The 18,047-nt window shown below is 41.6% G+C and overlaps 1 protein-coding gene across 5 annotated transcripts in view; it reads left to right on the top strand.

The window, feature by feature from the left end:
- LOC142501294 (uncharacterized) overlaps positions 1-18,047 on the top strand; it is a 210,523-nt gene that overhangs the window by 179,166 nt on the left and 13,310 nt on the right. For 4 of the 5 annotated variants that reach the window (XM_075611022.1, XM_075611023.1, XM_075611021.1 and 1 more), the window contains 3 exons: positions 3,549-3,599; positions 16,818-16,897; positions 17,191-18,021. In XM_075611022.1, coding sequence (XP_075467137.1) covers positions 3,549-3,599; positions 16,818-16,897; positions 17,191-18,021 — 962 coding nt within the window. The remainder of the gene's footprint in view (positions 1-3,548; positions 3,600-16,817; positions 16,898-17,190; positions 18,022-18,047) is intronic. The other variant, XM_075611024.1, reaches the window with a different exon arrangement.

Here is an 18,047-nt window from a genome sequence, read left to right as displayed (position 1 = left end):
TACTTATCATAATGTGGATTGTATTTATGTACATATTAAAGGGGGGAGAAAAAACAAAATAAAACAAGAACGGCAGCTGGGACTGCTGCCTTAAATGGAAAATTCCACATAGCCCCCCAAAAATATATATATAAAAAAACAACAACTTCTCAATGTATTGGTTTCTTTAGAAAGATTCAACCACCCTTAAAGCAGTAAAGCCCCCATACTCTGTTCCCACCCCCCCCCCACATTCCTGTTAAACTTTGTTACAAGGAGGTCTCCCCGGAGTTCAACTGTAATTTTTTTTTAAACGTTGATTTTACTGGCATATAAAGAGGTAAATATGTTGGGGAGAAAAAGGGGGTCCCTAGAACTATGAACAGTGCTGTTCAGCTATGGGGTATCACTGGTTCTGGACCGAACATGTGGGGTCTCATCTGTTCTGATTGTGAATTGTTCCTGCATATTTGTCCTTGTGTTATACCGTATAATTGGTTTGATCTGGCATTTTACCAACCATCAAGCTTTAGTATATGGAAATTCTAATATACAGCTATACAAATCTTCAATGTAGTTAACTGGAATCCATCCTGAAGCTTTCCGGTACCTCCAGATCGCTCTGAGTATTACTGAGTGCAGCCGGATGTTTACGTCACTACCGCAGTTAATTAAACTGCCGGTAATCCTACAAAGGCAGAGGCCCCGCATTGCATGCAGGCGGCGCGTGGAGAGGCAACTGACCGCTACCTGCGGTCCGTAGGGAGTGGGAGCTGGAGCGGGGGGGGGGGGGAGGCGTGGTTTGAGCAGAGGGCTGCAGCGGGGGTCTCCTGGGCTGCAAGAGGGTGCACCGAGCCCCCACACATGCCCTCTGCTGCTCGCTCTCCGTGCTGTGTTTTCGTCATTGCAAAGAATAAACCCCATCATCATGGCATCCAATATACCATTGAAAAGTAAAGGAGAAAAGCGTAAAAGAGTTCTGAGCGCAGAAAATAGACATTTGTAGACGTCTTGAAAAGGGCGAGAATCGGAATGTTTTGGTGAAAGAATCGTGTTGGTTTGTTAACATTATATGATCTCAAGGCTCAAAAAGAACAATTGTTCAAATTCTTTGCTAGTTCTGAGACAGCTGTTGAAAAACGCCATACTCTACATAAGCCTATGCAGCCCAATCCTCTGGGACTACCGATTCCCTGGCCCTTCCAACAATGTAAGTCCCGGTAAGGAGTGGGCAGTGTTGGGGATAAATCATGCATGTCTACAGAAGGATGGTAAAGATTGACACTGGGTGCCCCCAATGTCTGTTTTTTTGTATATTGTGACGGTTCTCTGGATTTTTGAGTGAAGCACCATTTTCTTTGGCTGTAATCTTTGGTTTATATGCCTTTTACAGGAATTAGTCTCATGGTGTCTATCTTTGTATTTTAGGTTGGACCAAATGTTGTTACATCGTAATGCTAGTCTGTATATTATAGAATATTGTGTGTTTGGATGAAACCTTGTGAAGTGCAAGTACAGTAGCTGCAGGTGTCTGTGTGTTTTGAATATTTCCTTTTTATAGCATGACCGTGGTACCTCTGTTGAATAGTCCAGTTTTCATTTTATAATGTAGGTGGATGTGATCTCTTGAATGAGTCATGAAAACCTTTAATTGTTTAGTCTCCACTTATCCATTTTAGGAACATATCTTTGGAGTTGACGTAACATGTTATTTCTTTATGTATTAGTGAATGCACATTGCATATTGTGATACCCATATTTTCTACAAGACTTTAATTGAAATAACGCTGACAGTTTGTATGACAACAAATATTGTTTTTTTCTTGAACCAGCATTGCCATTTAGGTCTAATTAAATCTAGCCCATTAATACTTGTGCTATTGTACAGCCAAAGTGGACCAGCATCGGATGAAACCCCCAATTCAAGTCCATGAGGGGTTTCAGCCGATTGCAGAGCGATTGTCCACTTAGGGACTAAATCATTATGCTGCTAAGTGTGAATATCACTCTGGGCAAGAGAGTAGTCTCCTATGTATGAAAAAGGAAGAAAGCTGACCAATGCTCTTCAAATAACTTGACCACAAACCCATGGTCTCTATTCATTTGAGTAGAGCTCAGCTTCACTGACATGGAAATGCATCTTCATAGCACATTGAGTAGTCAAGGAGTGGCCAACTCCAGCCCTCAAGGGCCACCAACAGTTCAGGTTTTAAGAATATCTGTGAATCACCACAGGTGGCTCAGTCAACGAGTGAGCCACTGATTGAACCACCTGTGCTGAAGCAGGAATATCCTTAAAACCTGACTTGTTGGTGACCTTTGCGGTTCTGGAGTTGGCCACCCCTGTAGTAGGGGCAATGATGGTGAAGAGCTGCCAACACTGATAAACTGTGGGTATGCCACTTCCCTTATCACATACTAGAGTGTATGTAGTCGGCACTAAAATTAAATTACTACATATTTAATTAAGAGTAAAATTGAAGACCAGACCCTTAGCTGGTTGTGGAATGAAAGATCTCAAGATCACATCCAACAAAAGGCAGGAACTGACCAGAGATATAACTTCGAGATGTTATTAAATCAAAGGACACAGGATTGAGTTTTCAGAGATTTTGTGCAGTAGTTTTGAAATTAACTCTACAATTTCCAAATGCCCCTTCAAATAGAAAGCAGAGACAGAATAATCTCCGTTACTGTTCAATTTGTTTCTTATTACTGTGATAACTGCAAGTGTTTCAGATCATCGGAGAAGCTAAATCTAGTGGCAACTTCAATTGGAAGTATCTCTATTAAAAGAAGCGGGCAACATGATAAAAAGCAGGATTTGAGCTTTGAAACCTGAAATGAAAAATAGAAGCGCAAGTTGTATGTTGAATCAAAGGGGGGAAAATACTATGATCTGTCTGTCCAATGCTCTGATAGCTTGGGAATGTACTGATAATCTACAGAATATAAAGACACTTGTTGAAAAGGTCACTTGTTAGCTGTATATCATTGAACTTAGTTGAATTGGCTTAAAATTGCAGCCCCCCCCCCCAATATGACCTACTTGGAAAGTAAACTCAATGTTATGCTCTTTAAAGCAGATTACCAACCTTCATCTATTTATTTATTCCTGGCCGTTTTTGGTTTCATCCTATTTTTTTTTATTTGCAAAGGCCGAAGCCTGCAGTAGAGTGTTCACATGACAACTCCTGCTGCTTGTTCTTATTTTCTCCACTTCACCAGGCAGCACTGAGCTGATTTCCATTCAGAATACAAAGGGCCTTATCAGATCAGGTTCTTTGAGATATACTAATGTCATTAAGTGCGAGGGGATACGGCGTCATATTCGTTTAGGTTAGTTTAAAAAAAAATAATCAGTGAGCAGGGAAGCTCAAATGAATGGAGCTGAGAGATTCCTGAGCACAGAGAAGCAGCTGCATACCATTTTGAATAAGGGCTATAAAGTTATTTTAAGGCTGGTTCAATGATGTGTGTGTGTATTGGTATTTGTACTACTCTGTGTTTATTTACAGCAGCTGTTATCACATCTAATGACTTTCCCTTTGCATTGTGTTCGTTTTCAGAATGAAAAGACTTTGGGGCGTTCAGTGAGCCGTTCCAGTAACATATCTAAGGTAACCGCCAGGATCAGATGTCCTGTTTTCCTTTAAAGGGGTAATCCCTTTTAGGACCAGAAGGTGTTTGAACATTTGCTCATTAGATGGGTGCAAATAAATGTCCCACCTTTCATTATATCTCAAATAGTCCACGGTTCGGTCCTTTTCTCAATTTGTCCAGAGACAATAGAAAACATAATTTCAGTCAGTTCCATCATTCAGGCATATAGAATTTAGTTATAGAGAGGAGAATCTCTAGCTTTGTTGTTCTTAGCTTGGTGGAGTTAAATGATTCCGAATTCTATAAATCCAAATGCAATCTTTATAGATTGGAGCAATACCTGTTTCTCTCACTGTCAGCCAAAATGTTATTAGTCAATCATTAACATTAGAACACAGTTTCTTTGTTTACTTTGATTTAAAATAACCTCTTTGTTCTGTCACTAAGTAACTATAGTTAATCCCATGTTCCTTATCTTTCAAGACCTCTCTCTTTTGTATTGTATTTCTAAGTATTTAACTAACCTTCGATTCCAAACTCTTGATCATATACTATTCAAATCAGCAGACATTAAACATACCAAGTTTCTTAAATCGCATAAAGCATGTCTACACCTGCCTGTCTTCAGACTGATTTAACGTCTTATCTTTGCAGAGGCAGCTTATCATTTTCCAATAGAATTTCTAATTTAATACTAAATTACTGATTTTAACACGTTGCATGCTGAATATATGTGTATGTAATTGTAGAGAATATAGCATAATTAATATTTAGGCTTGAAATCCTCTTCAGTGACATGTTTATGGGTTCCATCTGGGTCATACCTTTATTTTTCTTAACCACATCTCACCACCTATAAGTATTTTAAATAATGTTTTGCAGTTAGTTTGAAAACATGGTGAGCTGAAACCTGGGTGGGATTTGAGATTCTCTGCCTGCTCCCTGCTATCTGATGTTACTGTGTGTGTACTGCCTCTTCCCCCCACCCCTTATTATTTATTGTTCCTCTGATTAGGACAGGATGGGATAAGTGTAATGAAAGCACTCGATTGACAAAACTCCTCCGATTTCAGAGAAATTCAACTAGTAATTGATTTCCCAAACAAAGCAGCCCCACCTTTTGCTATTAGCTTGGTAATATTTGTTAAGGGAAGCCAATTACATGGCTGTTACATTCTTTACAGGCAGTTGCTTTCTGGCCACTATGGGGGATTGCACCTTTAACAGTTTATCTGTGTGTATCATTCTACATTTGGGTGTGTGCAATTATATGCATATCAGTGTATATATTAGTGTGTCTGTATTTTTGATTGTGTGTGTGTATCAGTCTGTTGCGTGTATCTGTGTTACTTAATTTGTCGTGTGATGTTGAAGATTATCTGGTGCTAGCCTTAGGTGGCAACAAATATAAAAGGCAGGGAGCACTACAAACCTCTTTGGCAGAGGCGCAGCACCTACATAAACAAATTAAAAAACAGGCAGTTATTTCTAGCTGTATGTTACAGTGCTTTAGAATGTGTGGATCAGTCTGTATTTTTGCACATGACTAGCGGAATTCTCAGCCCCCCTTTGCCCTGGAACCCCACGACTCCACATTCCTTTCTGTGTTTCACACCTTCACACAAAACAGAACCCGGGGTGAAAAGGGCCAGTGTTTTATTCATAATCTGACACAAAATAGAACAATACTTTTATTTCATATAGTGCTTTTCTCCCATTGGGACTCAAAGCTATTCACAATTACAGTATAGCGCGCGGTACGCAGCACAGGGGAATTTTTACAGACACAGTCGACACATAAAAATAACGACCGAGACCGGATCTAATGTTATAAAAGGCCGCAGCTTTTTTATTTAACATTAAATAATTGAGTAAATGCCAGTCCCTGCCAGAGTGCTCGCTTAACAGGTGAAAGGTCAAACGGTCCTTGAACCGCTGACCCTGTAATCCTCTAGCCAAGCCCATGTAACCCGGTGGTTGTCGCGAGTAGGCTCCCGGAGGTCACGTTTAGATGATCCCGCTCACTCGCTACTCCCACCGAGCTTTACCAGCCCCAAGCCCCATCTGGCAAGGACAAGCACCACCTACCCCCCAACTGCCGCCTCGACAAAGGCAACCTCGTCAAATCGACATCTGCTTGAGGAACTTCAGTCCTTTTTAATTTTCATTTTCAAAAGTATATCGACTTCACACTGTAACAGAAGAATGATGCATGTCAACAATATTCATAGGCAATATACAAGTAGCAAACAATGATAACCGTTAACCCTACTAATTACATGATAACACTTCTCATTAACAATGGACGGGTCGGTGGGGAGCCCTGGAAGTGAGGGAGAGCCTTGCCCCCCCCGCCCCCCGGTCATGGCGCCCCCCGCCAAGGCGGCTAGGAGGCTGCTTTCTTACCCCACGACGCTCCACTGGGCTATAAGGGCAGACGGTTTTGTGTCACTCGCACGGACCCTTCATCAGGATGCAGATGTGCATATCAAAAGTAAAATAACATCTCATCAAGGGTTCCAGAGGAAGTGTTGCTTTTGAGCAGTATTACATGTAATAGGGAAACATATTACCACTCTCAAATGTAACAACTCTCTGTATGTAACAAATCTCTTCCCACCAGTTAATTTTTCTTTAAAAGAAGTCATGCGTTGCATTAGGAAGATGCTCTCACCCCTTGTTATTTGCAAATGATTTAACTAGTTTCAGTATAATTTTTTTAGAGCACAGTTCACATCAGTATACATTTTTGTTCAATCTTCCATGAGCATCTGTTACCAGAAAAAAAAGCAGTTGGGTGTCAGTGAAATTGTTTACAAAACGATGCATAATTCTTTCTTGCTGACCAGTGTTCTGCTTCTTCTTTTTTGTTTTTAATTATAATACAAGTGACTTATACGAATGAAACTTTGATGTATCCATCTGCTGCTTCAGGCTTGCCAAGACTTTGAGATAGAAAGAAATACCTCCTGACAGTGACCACTTTTAACCTGCACTGGATTGTTAGAATCGCTGCCACCACCCAGCGACGGTTCTCTGCTGTGGTATTAAATTCAGCAAGTTTTGCACAAGATACACTGTGCCTAAGTAATCTGTCATTACGTGTAGAAAGTGACTCAGGTACTGTAGGTGAGTAATGGATCATAAACGTTTTCAAATGTCATAGTTTATATATGTTCAGCAAGTTTTTTTGTGCAAGTGTCTGTTGGTAAATTGGTGATATTTTTGAGCATGCATTGTTTAGCAACAACGCAGCATTGCCAATGTAAGGCCTCGGTCCCGCTGCGCTCGTTGGTGCGGGCGGCCACACGCGAGTTCCCCACCAGCAGGGGAATCCTCCCGAGCCGGTCCCGGTCCCCCCTGGCACAATTTCATTGAGTTTAAAAAAACCTGGCAGTACGGCGCGGCTGCACCTTCAGTGGGAAGGTGCTTCTGGGCCCAGTCCCTAACTGTATGGCTGTGTCAGAGATGTCAATCTTCAGGGACCAAAATCAGTAAGAATTGGTCCATGACCAAAAATGGACTTTTGATAGGACAGACATCCAACAGTGAGACTTCAAGCAGAATGTGGTTACTAAAAATCAGCAGGACTGACACCAAATCAGCAAGACTCGCAGAAAATCGGCGACGTAGCTCTGAAGGAAGTTGCAGGGGCATTTGCATGGGGTGTCCTAGTGAGTGGCTGAGAAGCCATGTTTCCCATCTTTTCAGCAACAAATGGGGCCTGTTTGTTAAAGTTCGAAAAGGGGCCTCATTCCCCGAAACGACACTGGTTTTTAGCGTTTCTACTATTCTTTTTGTAACGTGATTAAAATGTTCTACCTAATTAGAGGATTGCTGGGGATATCTTTTAAGTTGTGTATATTATCATATATTTCATATTTTTGCATGTATAATTCTTATTTGAATTGATATCACACGAGTTGAATAGGTTAACGTGTCGGTGGTATATCTGGAGAGGAACAATGAGTCTCTCTCTCCCCCTCTAGTTCCCTCCCTCTCATCCTCCTTCGCGGACATTCAAATAGCATCAAACAAAACACTTTTGGCATGAAAACGACATGCAAATCGCACCAAGCTGCACCATTTTCATGGGACTTTATTTTCACATTATTGAATACGCCCCATTGTTTAAATTTCAGTGAGGAGGGTAAAATGAGAGATGAAATCAGACACCCTAGTATGGTGAAAAAAAATCTATAAAACTGAAATAGATATGCCAGGGAAACTGCCCATTAATAACATTTGGTGTATTTTTATTTGCCAAAGGATGACACCAGATTTGCCTTGGTGCAAAGATTCTATTGGGCCGTATGAGAAATATTGAGGGTGTGATGGTAGACAATGACAAGCGCTCCTCTATAAAAGCGCTCCAGAGCTCATAACTCATACAGCTTTTTACTGCCGTTCTCTGATGCCGGAATATCAGTGGTTTTAATCTATACGCTGGTTTAGGAAACAAACAACGGATTTGTTTACTTTCTTTCCCCTTCTCATTGGCACAAATGTACTGGCAAAAAGGGAGCATTGGGGAAAAACACCCCACTAAACATAGCTAAGCAAATGCTAAATACAAGTGTGCTGGTACGTTACAGTTGTTTTCTGCACGCACTTACAGCTGCGGCCGCCTTTATCCTAACGCGGCCGTAGCGGCGCAACTCTGATAACCGCGGGCAGATGCAGTTTTTTTTTTAGCGCTCGTAATATTAGCATTTTATTAGTGCTGTCTGCAATACTGCAATACCGCCTAAAAACTCAGGGGGGGGGGTGTTCTCGAGCTGTTGTCTTCAAAGTCTAATACTTTAGCAGTTCAACCTACAGTAAGTCAGTACACAGTCTGCGTGTGCGCGCGCAGTAATTGTAAATTTGCATATTTATATATGCATGTGCAGTGCTGTATGTCTCATTTGAACATTGTTCAAACGCATAGGCGTGTACTGTAACAGTATCACATTTCGGCATATACAGCGCTCTCCCCTCGCTTGCTCGCTCCCGCACACACACTGCACTGCAGTATTTCAACTTCTTATCCTATCTACAGTACAGTACACCTCTCCCACACCATTCCTTTGAATGTGTGTATTTCTGGTTTCAATCACATTCCTGCTTGCTACTGCGCATGCGTCTATAACTTCACCACTGCTTGCTTGCGAAGTTCAAGAGTGAGTGACCAAAAAAAAAATTGGGGGGTGTGAGGATCAAATTATTATGATGACCTGCCTGTTGAAAATATGTCATGTCTTTGACCCACAGTACAGCTAATCCTTCATGCAACTGTACCCTTTACCCCCCTCCCCCTCTTATCGACACCTCTACAAAACCATTCATTAATTTTCCTATTGTTGGCTTTGAGTCACCTCTCTGTAATCCTCTTTGGGAAGGGAGCTAGCTGATGATTACTGCGCATGACTCACCCATCCACCCCCCAACCCTTTGAGGCTTTGTTTACGGTAACACTTGTGATAATGCCTTCTCGAATTTGATATGTAAATCTGATTTGCACAGCACTGTGAAATTGAGAGTTAAAAAACCATAATCCGATTCATGTTTTTGATGCAGTAAGTTACCACTTTTTGTCATTCTTTCTTTTTCTTTGGTGTAGGGGGGGGGGGGGTCAATGATTATGATTATCATGAATGTAAAGAAATATTTATTTTATTTTATCAGCAACAAAAAATACAAATATACAAATAATCATGAATAATACAAAATGCAGTCTTTATTCAGGTCTTCTGTAAGTTGAAAATTGAGGGCCGGTGGATAATCATGAATAATGCACATTGATAATAATATTAATTAACAATATATATATAATAATATACAAATTTCCGTCTTTATCTTCTTCCTCATTCTGTGTAGTTCATTGAGAGAGGGGAGGTTTTGTGTAAATCATGACTGCACTTTAGATACACTTTACTGTACACACAGTTAACACAATGTACACATGATACCCCCCTCCCCCTTTCCATCCTTTTTTTTCTCTGAAAAGACAAGAAAATAAAAAATGAGTGCAGTTAGGTGCATATTATGGCATTGTGTACTGTATAGCTACTCGATATTGGACTACAGTATGCAGATAGTAATGTCAAACTAGTCTATACTGTAACTACTGTATACTGTAGCTACTGTTAAATACTTTGTAACCAGGTGGCTAGTGCTTCTCTCTCAGGAAAGAAAAAATCTGTGCCTGTGTATCATACTGTACTTACAGTACCATACGACAGTACAGTACTATACCATACTACCTTCCTGATGCTTGCCCATTACGCGCGATCACAATGGGCAACACAGTCGCAATATGGTCAATATATTTATTGCATCATTCCACGGTGAGTACATCGTTCCAAAAACTCATTATGGCTTGCGCCAACTCATCCTTTTTGGAGGGTTTCACGACTTTTCAGGGGAGGAGACTCCTTCATAAAGGACTTTACTGTCCGAAATGCGTAGGAGGACTCTGTTCACCTCCTGTGGTGATGTTTTTTGTTCTATTGTGCTGAATAAATAAGATTTTACTTTTCACCACCTGACTCCCGGGCACTGCGCTGTTTTCTCCTGTTCTCCTACACTGGATTTCTGCATCGACGGCTGGCACGCCATATTGGACTCCCTCAGACTATAGGAGTGGGTAAGATTACAAAGTCTGCACGTTAAATTATTATAATCATTATGGATGAGTACCTGTACCTTTTATTCCTCCAATGAGGTGATGATGAGGTGATACATGCATTCTCAGTGCTCTGAGATTCAGAAGTAATTCTGGTATTTTTTGGTGACTCAAAGGTCATATCTATTATACCCACTCTGTTTCATAGTTGCATGCAAGAGTTCTGTCAAGATTTATGGACTGATAAACGTTCCCTTATGTTGGAGCACCCATCTTCCCCATACCCATAGGTTGTAAGGATACCCCTGCTTGACCACAGGTGGCCCAATAATTTTGACGGAACCATCAGTGCTCAAGCCGGGGTATCCTTACAACCTGCACGGTTACTGGTCCTTGAGGGCTGGAATTGGGGAACCTCTGCTCTAGGTTGATACTTATGGCCCATATAGTGGAATTCACTAAGCTCCAATAAGGGGCATCAGCGCTCGATCCAGTATTCACAACCATTAACTTCAATAACCCGCTCCTATAAACTCAAAGAAAAGGGGAAATGGCACAGATGCTAAATGTAAACCCTTGAGAGTGTCATCACTGCAATATTGGCTTGGATTAGTTGTCACTCGGCATGGGCTTATGTGTACATCAAAGGCCTGTGGTGATCTTTCCTATAAATTCAGTTATAGGTTATCATACAGCCTTCTAATTTGATGTTTACAGCTAGGAGTCTTGTTTGCTACAGCACTTACTATCTACTGTGAGAGAAGAATTGTATTAGGTGAGTCTTAGTGATGGTAATATGCCAGCACCTAGAAATAAAAACGGATCTACTGAAAAGTATAGCATGCCTTGGCTTTTCAATAAGACAGTAATCCGTTATGAATTACGTTAAAATATAGGAGGGGAATGATTAAATCCCCCACCAAATAAAAAGATGGATACCATTTCACCTTCTTAGAGGGAAAAAAGATCCATTCTGCTCGCAAACTGCAGTGCACATAAAAAGCATGCACTTGCAGTTTCTGCATACCTGCCACCTGTAATATTCTTCTTATCTTTTATTTCTATGGCACCAACATATTCTGCAGCGCAGCACAATATGGTAGGGAGGACAAGAGTACATTTAAAGGGTAACTATATCACAGTTGTACATTGATGAAACTGAGATTTTATAACACGCATACATAATAGAATACAAAGCTCAGTTCACAGTTGGACAGATAGACAGATATACAAACACAGAACACATATCATCCCTAAGTGACTGACCTCTCGGAGTGCTAGCAAGAGGAGAGGATGGACCATCCTGAGACCTTCCATTGTGACCTTTCCATGTTCCACTACTCCCTGTGGAGACCGAGTGAGTATCAGCATTATTCTTTAATGACTATGACTTGATAATCACTTCCATGCTCTGACATGCCAGCCCTTTACAGGCTGTCTGTAGGAGCCAGTGTACTGTGCACTTAACTATATGTTAGATTTGTTTAAGGAAGCCAATTTGACTTAAATTCTTTATAGAGGGTTGTTTTCTGGCAGTGGGATAACACCTTTAGCTGCTAGGTAAGTGTTGCAGCCACCAATGTGTCAACACGCTCATTAATAATCATGAGTTTCCATTTGCCTCTTTTGACTGTTCATATCCATAGACCTTGTGTGTTAGATTACAGCTAGTTTTTGCTGTATACTGTATGTATCCACACATACTAAAGGGAATATTCCTGCACACCTTCCTGCAGTAATTAGGATGAAGACCTAATTCTACTAAATGTACACTTCTCATCCTTCACTGTATTGTTTAAAGGAAAAATCCTTGCAATATTCTACTTTAACAAAAACCAGTTCTGCAGTATTGGATACATTGTATTTTTTTAATTCAACACTTAATTTCATTTTTTGCATTTTAATATACAGAGCATCCTTGATATAGCACACGTACCCAGCAGTGCAAGATATTTGCAACACATTCCTATTTGTGATAATTTGTTGCCAATATTCTCAGCGGCTTGAGCTGCAAACTGTTACCTTCGTAATATACCACAAGACAAAAATACCCAATGCTACATCCAATATGACAAAAAATATATAGTTAAATACTTAACTGATTGTTTTCTCATAAGTAAGGGTCATTTAGACAAACTCTTTGGTCAGATCGTTCTAAGCCTGCAGCCACGCCACGGCATGACCACTCTGCTCTCCTAACACTACCTGTGAACATTCTCAGTCACATCTGCAATGGAGAGAGAGAAATGTCTCAATAGGACCAGTCAGTATTCCACAGGTGCATGAAAAAAAACCTGCTACTTAAAAAGTGGGAGGGAGGAGTGGTCACTAACCTCCAAAGAATTATGAGAAGACAATCAGTTAAGTATTTAACTATGTTTTTTGTCATATTGGATGTAGCATTTGGGTATTTTTGTCTTTGGTTGTATGCATTTTGTCTCCCTTTGACACAAATATATATGATATGGTAGGTGTTGGGGTTAGAGCTTGCACTGATTGGGTGTTTCAGTAATGTAAGAATACATTGTAGCTGCTGAGTTACACTATCCTGAAGGATTGTTGAAACTGAAAAGCAGCCCGTGAGTGAACCCTGATCGATCACGGGGGAATGAATCAATCAGCAGCTTAGGTGATTGGTTTTCAATAAAAGTAATAAAAGGCTGCAGAAATTAAAGTGCTGCACGGGCTGCTCCATTAAGACACGTTGGAACTTGCTACAAGTGTCCAGCATTTATCATTTGCTGCGATGTTGAGCCATTTGATCGTTGCCAACAATAAGTAATTTGCTGAAAGTAATATATTGAGGGAGGTGGAAATCAGGACTGCTTCTTTAGAACACAATTATGATACTACATGAGGCAAAAATCACAGAGCTTTGTTTCCGTATTAGGATCAGATACGGTGTCACTAGTTTGGCAGTTTACGTGAGATGCTAAAAAGATCTTTTTATTTTTATTGCAAGCAAATTGATTACAAAATACCCTTTAAAAATCTAGTCGTTCTTGTAAACTACAAAAGAGCAGTGGGATATGCTTGCAAGGGAACCTAAAACGGTGCCTTGACATTTAAGAGAATGGGTACGTTCAGTATTGGCAGAGGCTATTGAAAATCGGCAGTGGGTAAACCTCACAGGCTACCACAGCCATCAAAAGGAAAATGCAGTATGCTGCCACCCTCACGAAAATCATATGCTGCCATGACAACCCCATTAAAATACAGTTCTGACTCACTTCACTCGCTCTATTTGCTTGTCTTCAAACATTAAAAGAAACCGTGAATTTCCGTCTGTGTTTGGGAGAGACACAAAATCGGTAAACAAGCTGATTTATTGAACAGGTTTAAATCTTCTGACAAGTCGCTGAAGATAAGTAAGGAGACGCGGTGTGAAAGCGTGTGTTAAGGCAGTGATGCTCAGCTCCAGTCCCCAAGCACTCCCCCCCCCAACAGGTCAGGTTTTCTGGATATTCCTGCTTCAGCGCAGGTAACTCAATTAGTGGCTCCGTTTCTGACTGAGCCACTGATTGAGCCATCTGTGCTGAGGGCAGGGATATCCAGAAAACCTGACCTGTTGGGGGGTCTTGAGGACTGGAGTTGAGTACCACTGTGTTAAAGTATTGTCTGTGGCAAATGGAAGAAAATACTACAATACATAATGTATCATTTAGAAGATGTCTCCTGCATTTTTCTCACTCATAGTAATTGTTCTAAAATTAAAAGCAACACTGCATTTTTGTAACACAGAACTTGGTCTGTTGTTGGTGTAGGTCAGGGGGGGCGCAACAATTTTCAGGGGGAGTGTGGCGGTTGCAGAGGCCCCGCGTTCTTCCACAGAGGCATTTAAATTAATGCCGGGCGATTGCGTGAGGCCTCTGCAACTTCACTTAACTCGTCTTCGGCGAGGCATTGCCATGGCTACGCGGCGTCATGTGACGTCACATTAGCATGGTAACGTGACGTCCACGTGACCACGCGGCGTCATTTGATGCCGGAGCCAAGGAGAGTGGGCGCAAGCAGGGAGGGAAGCAGACAGTGGGGCACAGCAGGGAACGATTGTGCACCCGTGGTCTAGGTCTCCGATTCCCAACCTTTGTTACGTTGTACACACCCTGCCAGAAAATATTTGTTCCGTGAACCCATAAATAATGAATCTTCTTGCCTATACAACAGACTATTGCTGTTTGAATGATCCCCGGCAGTATTGTGTCCTGAGGTTGAGCAGGGAACACACACTTGGTAAGGTACATCCTGTGTATGCAAACCGCATGGGCGGTATAACTCAGGGGTGAGCAAACTTCCCCCCTGCGCCACCCTGTCTGCACTGACCCCCTGCTCGCGCCCCCATCCTTACCATGTCTCCGGCGTTAAATGACGCAGTGAAGTCACGTGACGCCGCGCTGCCATGGTGATGCGTCGCCGGAGACAAGTAAGTGAGGTTACAGAGACCTCATGCAATCCTGCGTCATTTCATTTAAATGCCTGGGGGAAGAGCGTGGGGCCGCCGCCCAGTTTGCGCACCCCTGGTATAACTGAAAGTTACTGCGGGGGGCTTCAAAAGTCATGCCCCACAATGTATTAGGAAGCAACTGTGGAAGTGCCTGGTGTAATTGCTTGCTATGCTGGGGCCTTAAGAAGTGCACAGTGGCCGCAAAGACGCAGGAACCCACTTTTCAGAGGGAACTGCTGCTTTAATGTATTTGTGTGTATCGACAGGTGTAACAAACACTTTTTATTTATGGCTATGTGAAATAGGAATTTTGTATTTCCTTCTATTTCCATAGAAGTATGTACATGAATAAAATCTATAAAAATAGGTGTTTATTGACAAACATGTTCTAGCTATAACGCATAAGACATTAAAAAGAAGCATGGCATATTTAGGATTAAATGCTGCTTACAACTCGGGCTTGTGTACGAAGTGCCGCTGGGGGAGGAAGGGGAGCGGAACACAGGTAGCAGAGTCGCACAACGGCTGGGGAAGGGAGTGAGACGGAGAGCACAGCACGGGGAACGCCCCTGCTCTCCATGAGGTCAGGGGAGGTGTACCCCCCCCCCCTCTCTCTTGCCACTAAACAAATATTTAGCTCTTAAAACATTTTTTTTACATTTTGTCCACCCCGGGTGATGCAATTTGCAAATTGAACCTGGTGTAAGAATTTTTTCTTGAGTGAGTTTGTGCTGCTTGTCGTATTTTCTTGTGAACATCGTCTGAAAACCAGCATGTGGCTGGAGCTGTGTTAGCGAGCAGGTGACCTGTCCTCCCTTCTCGGTCTTTTCCTTCTCAAACTTCTCTGTTGATCTCTAGTCCATCATATCATTTTGCTGTCGATAAACTTGTTAAACAATATATTCAAATTTGTGTCAGTCCCTCCAAATATGGGACAGCCGGCAACTCTATAGCCCATCCTCACAGTATGGATATCTGTCAACCTCACTGATTTTTATTTCCCACTGACTTGGATACTGTCTCACCGATTTTTCGTTTAATTTTCGTTTAAGACTTTGTTTATTCCAATGTCGAGGAACTCTGATCTATTTGTGTGGCTTGTCTTGAGGGGGGTGGGAATCCTCTTGGTCCCATATATTGCTAAATTTGGTTAGTAAATCTTTGAGTTAAGCGGTTATTTTTTTATAATGAAGCACTAGCCAGATTTTATTTCTTGTTTTTGAGATATCTGGTATCGGACATTTCCACGTGGCCACTATGGTGCACCTGGTGGCCGCCAATCTATGTAGAATCAGTTTGCGTTCTCCATATTATACACTCTGGATTGGCCTGCTAAGTACCGTCGACCAAGAATCGATTTCCAGAGCACGTCCCAGAAACTCATTTATTAACTGAGAAACTTTCTGCCATAATCCAGATATTATGGGGCAGGTCCACCATATATGTACCATTGTGCCGCTCTGGTCGCTCTGTGCCTCAAGCATCTAAGCGAGGTCCGACTAAACATTTTGTTGAGCCTATCAGGGATGAGGTACCAATGATAGAGCATTCTGTAGCTGTTCTCTTTTATTACAGAACTGGTCGATATTGAGGCAGTAGCGTTCCAAATGTCTTCTCAATCTTGGGGGTCTCGCTTAGATCTATCTCCCTGTGCCTAATGTAGTGTAGGTCCCCCCCATCTTTACAAGGGAGAGTGGTTGCCACTGCTTCATTTTTATTTGAGAATGATCTCATTTTGTAACCAAGAGACCTTTGGGTCAACTGATGTACAGCTCTATTCCTATATGGATACCAGCAATGTCTTGACATTAAGACCGTGAATGAAGGGAATGTCAATTTGTTGGTTGCTGTATCTGGCATGGCAGAAATGGAATGGTATACTTCCCGAACTACAGTTCAGGTAAGAACTGTAAAAAAAGAATATTTAAGGCCCTGAACATAATGTAAAATGAGCCACACTGTAACTTCACTGCAGTCGTGTCCTTTGACTAATTTTAAATGCCGACAAAGGGCGCTTCAGGAGCTATTACCAATTGGTTCATGCATTGGTGACTCTCTTCTTGTTACCAAATGAGCCAAACTAAGAATTAATTAAAGACAAGCAACACAGATTTTTGCTTTAAAGCCCTTTTTTGGATTCTATTGATTTCTTTAGCATGGCTAACATTTCATTTTATTTTACAGGCTGGAAGTCCAACCTCCGTTTCTGTTCCACACAGCTTTTCTCGGACATCAGTTACTCCATCCAGCCAAGATATCTGCAGGTATAAACGGTTCCTTTGTACGTGTAAATACAAAATAATATTAACCTGTAAACAAAAGCTAGTGCTACGGAAACCGAATAGTCTTTGAGCTTAGGTCAACCAGTTGAAGGAAAAAGTAACTGGTTGATTTTCTTGCTGCTCTATCCAATCCATTCTGTTGTGTTATTCACCATGTTGTCTTGGTATTATTGTGTTTTTTTTCTCACGTTTTTACTTTAATAAATGTTTTCTCTCTTCATTCTTTTTATTTTATTGTTTACTTTCTATGCCTTTTTTCACTGTTCTGCATGCAGTTCCAGTGCTGTATTTTCTGAATGTTGTCATCCAAGTCCAGTGCAGTCTGCTGTTGTCTTGAAAAATCCTCACTGCCAGAATTCTAGGACACCAGGGGTCACTCTGACCTTAATCTCTCAAGATGGCCTACCAAAGACAAGTCCCAATTCGCAGGGCTGCAACAGCACCCTCAAGTCTTCAAAGGCCCAGTTGGTCTTTCCATTCTCAAAGTCACTCAATGACGTGGACCAGAAGGCACATGGCATATTGGAAAACGGCGGCTATGTAGAACGGACCAGCTCGGAAGGAAAGTTGCTCCCAGTTCATGAGCACTTCCTCGAGATGAACAAATGCCAGTTAAAAGAAAATAGAACTAAATGTATCAATCCCATTTCTTTGAACGACTCCAATGTTGTTCATGGACAATCTGTTTCCTCAAATCAATTAAGTGTTTTTGGAATGGAGAACAGTTCCAGGTCCGTACTTATACCACTTATGGATGAGAATGCATGCAACGATTCATCAAAAAGCAAAACCTTGCTCCACTATATATTTTCCTTCTCTCCGAATGCAAGTGCCCATAGCCTTCACAGGTTTCAAGAGCTGGATGGCTACTCAAAAAGCCTTCACGCTGGCTCATCTTCGAGCGTACTTTTGGGCAGCACTGATTTCTGTTCTGATGATATGGGGGATGATGATGTGTTTGAGGATAACCACTCTGTTAGAGAAGATATGCAGAAACAAAGAGCTCCACTGTGTTCAGTTGAGGACAGTGACTTCGATTTTCCTTCTTTCCTGTCCCCAAAAATGCCCCCAGCATCCCCTATTTCGACATGTGGGGACCTATGCAGGTTTGTTTCAAGAAGAACCACCCTCC

Source organism: Ascaphus truei, chromosome 8, assembly GCF_040206685.1.
Source record: "Ascaphus truei isolate aAscTru1 chromosome 8, aAscTru1.hap1, whole genome shotgun sequence".
Classification (NCBI taxonomy): Eukaryota; Metazoa; Chordata; class Amphibia; order Anura; family Ascaphidae; genus Ascaphus; species Ascaphus truei.
This window is presented reverse-complemented; position numbering and strand designations above follow the sequence as displayed.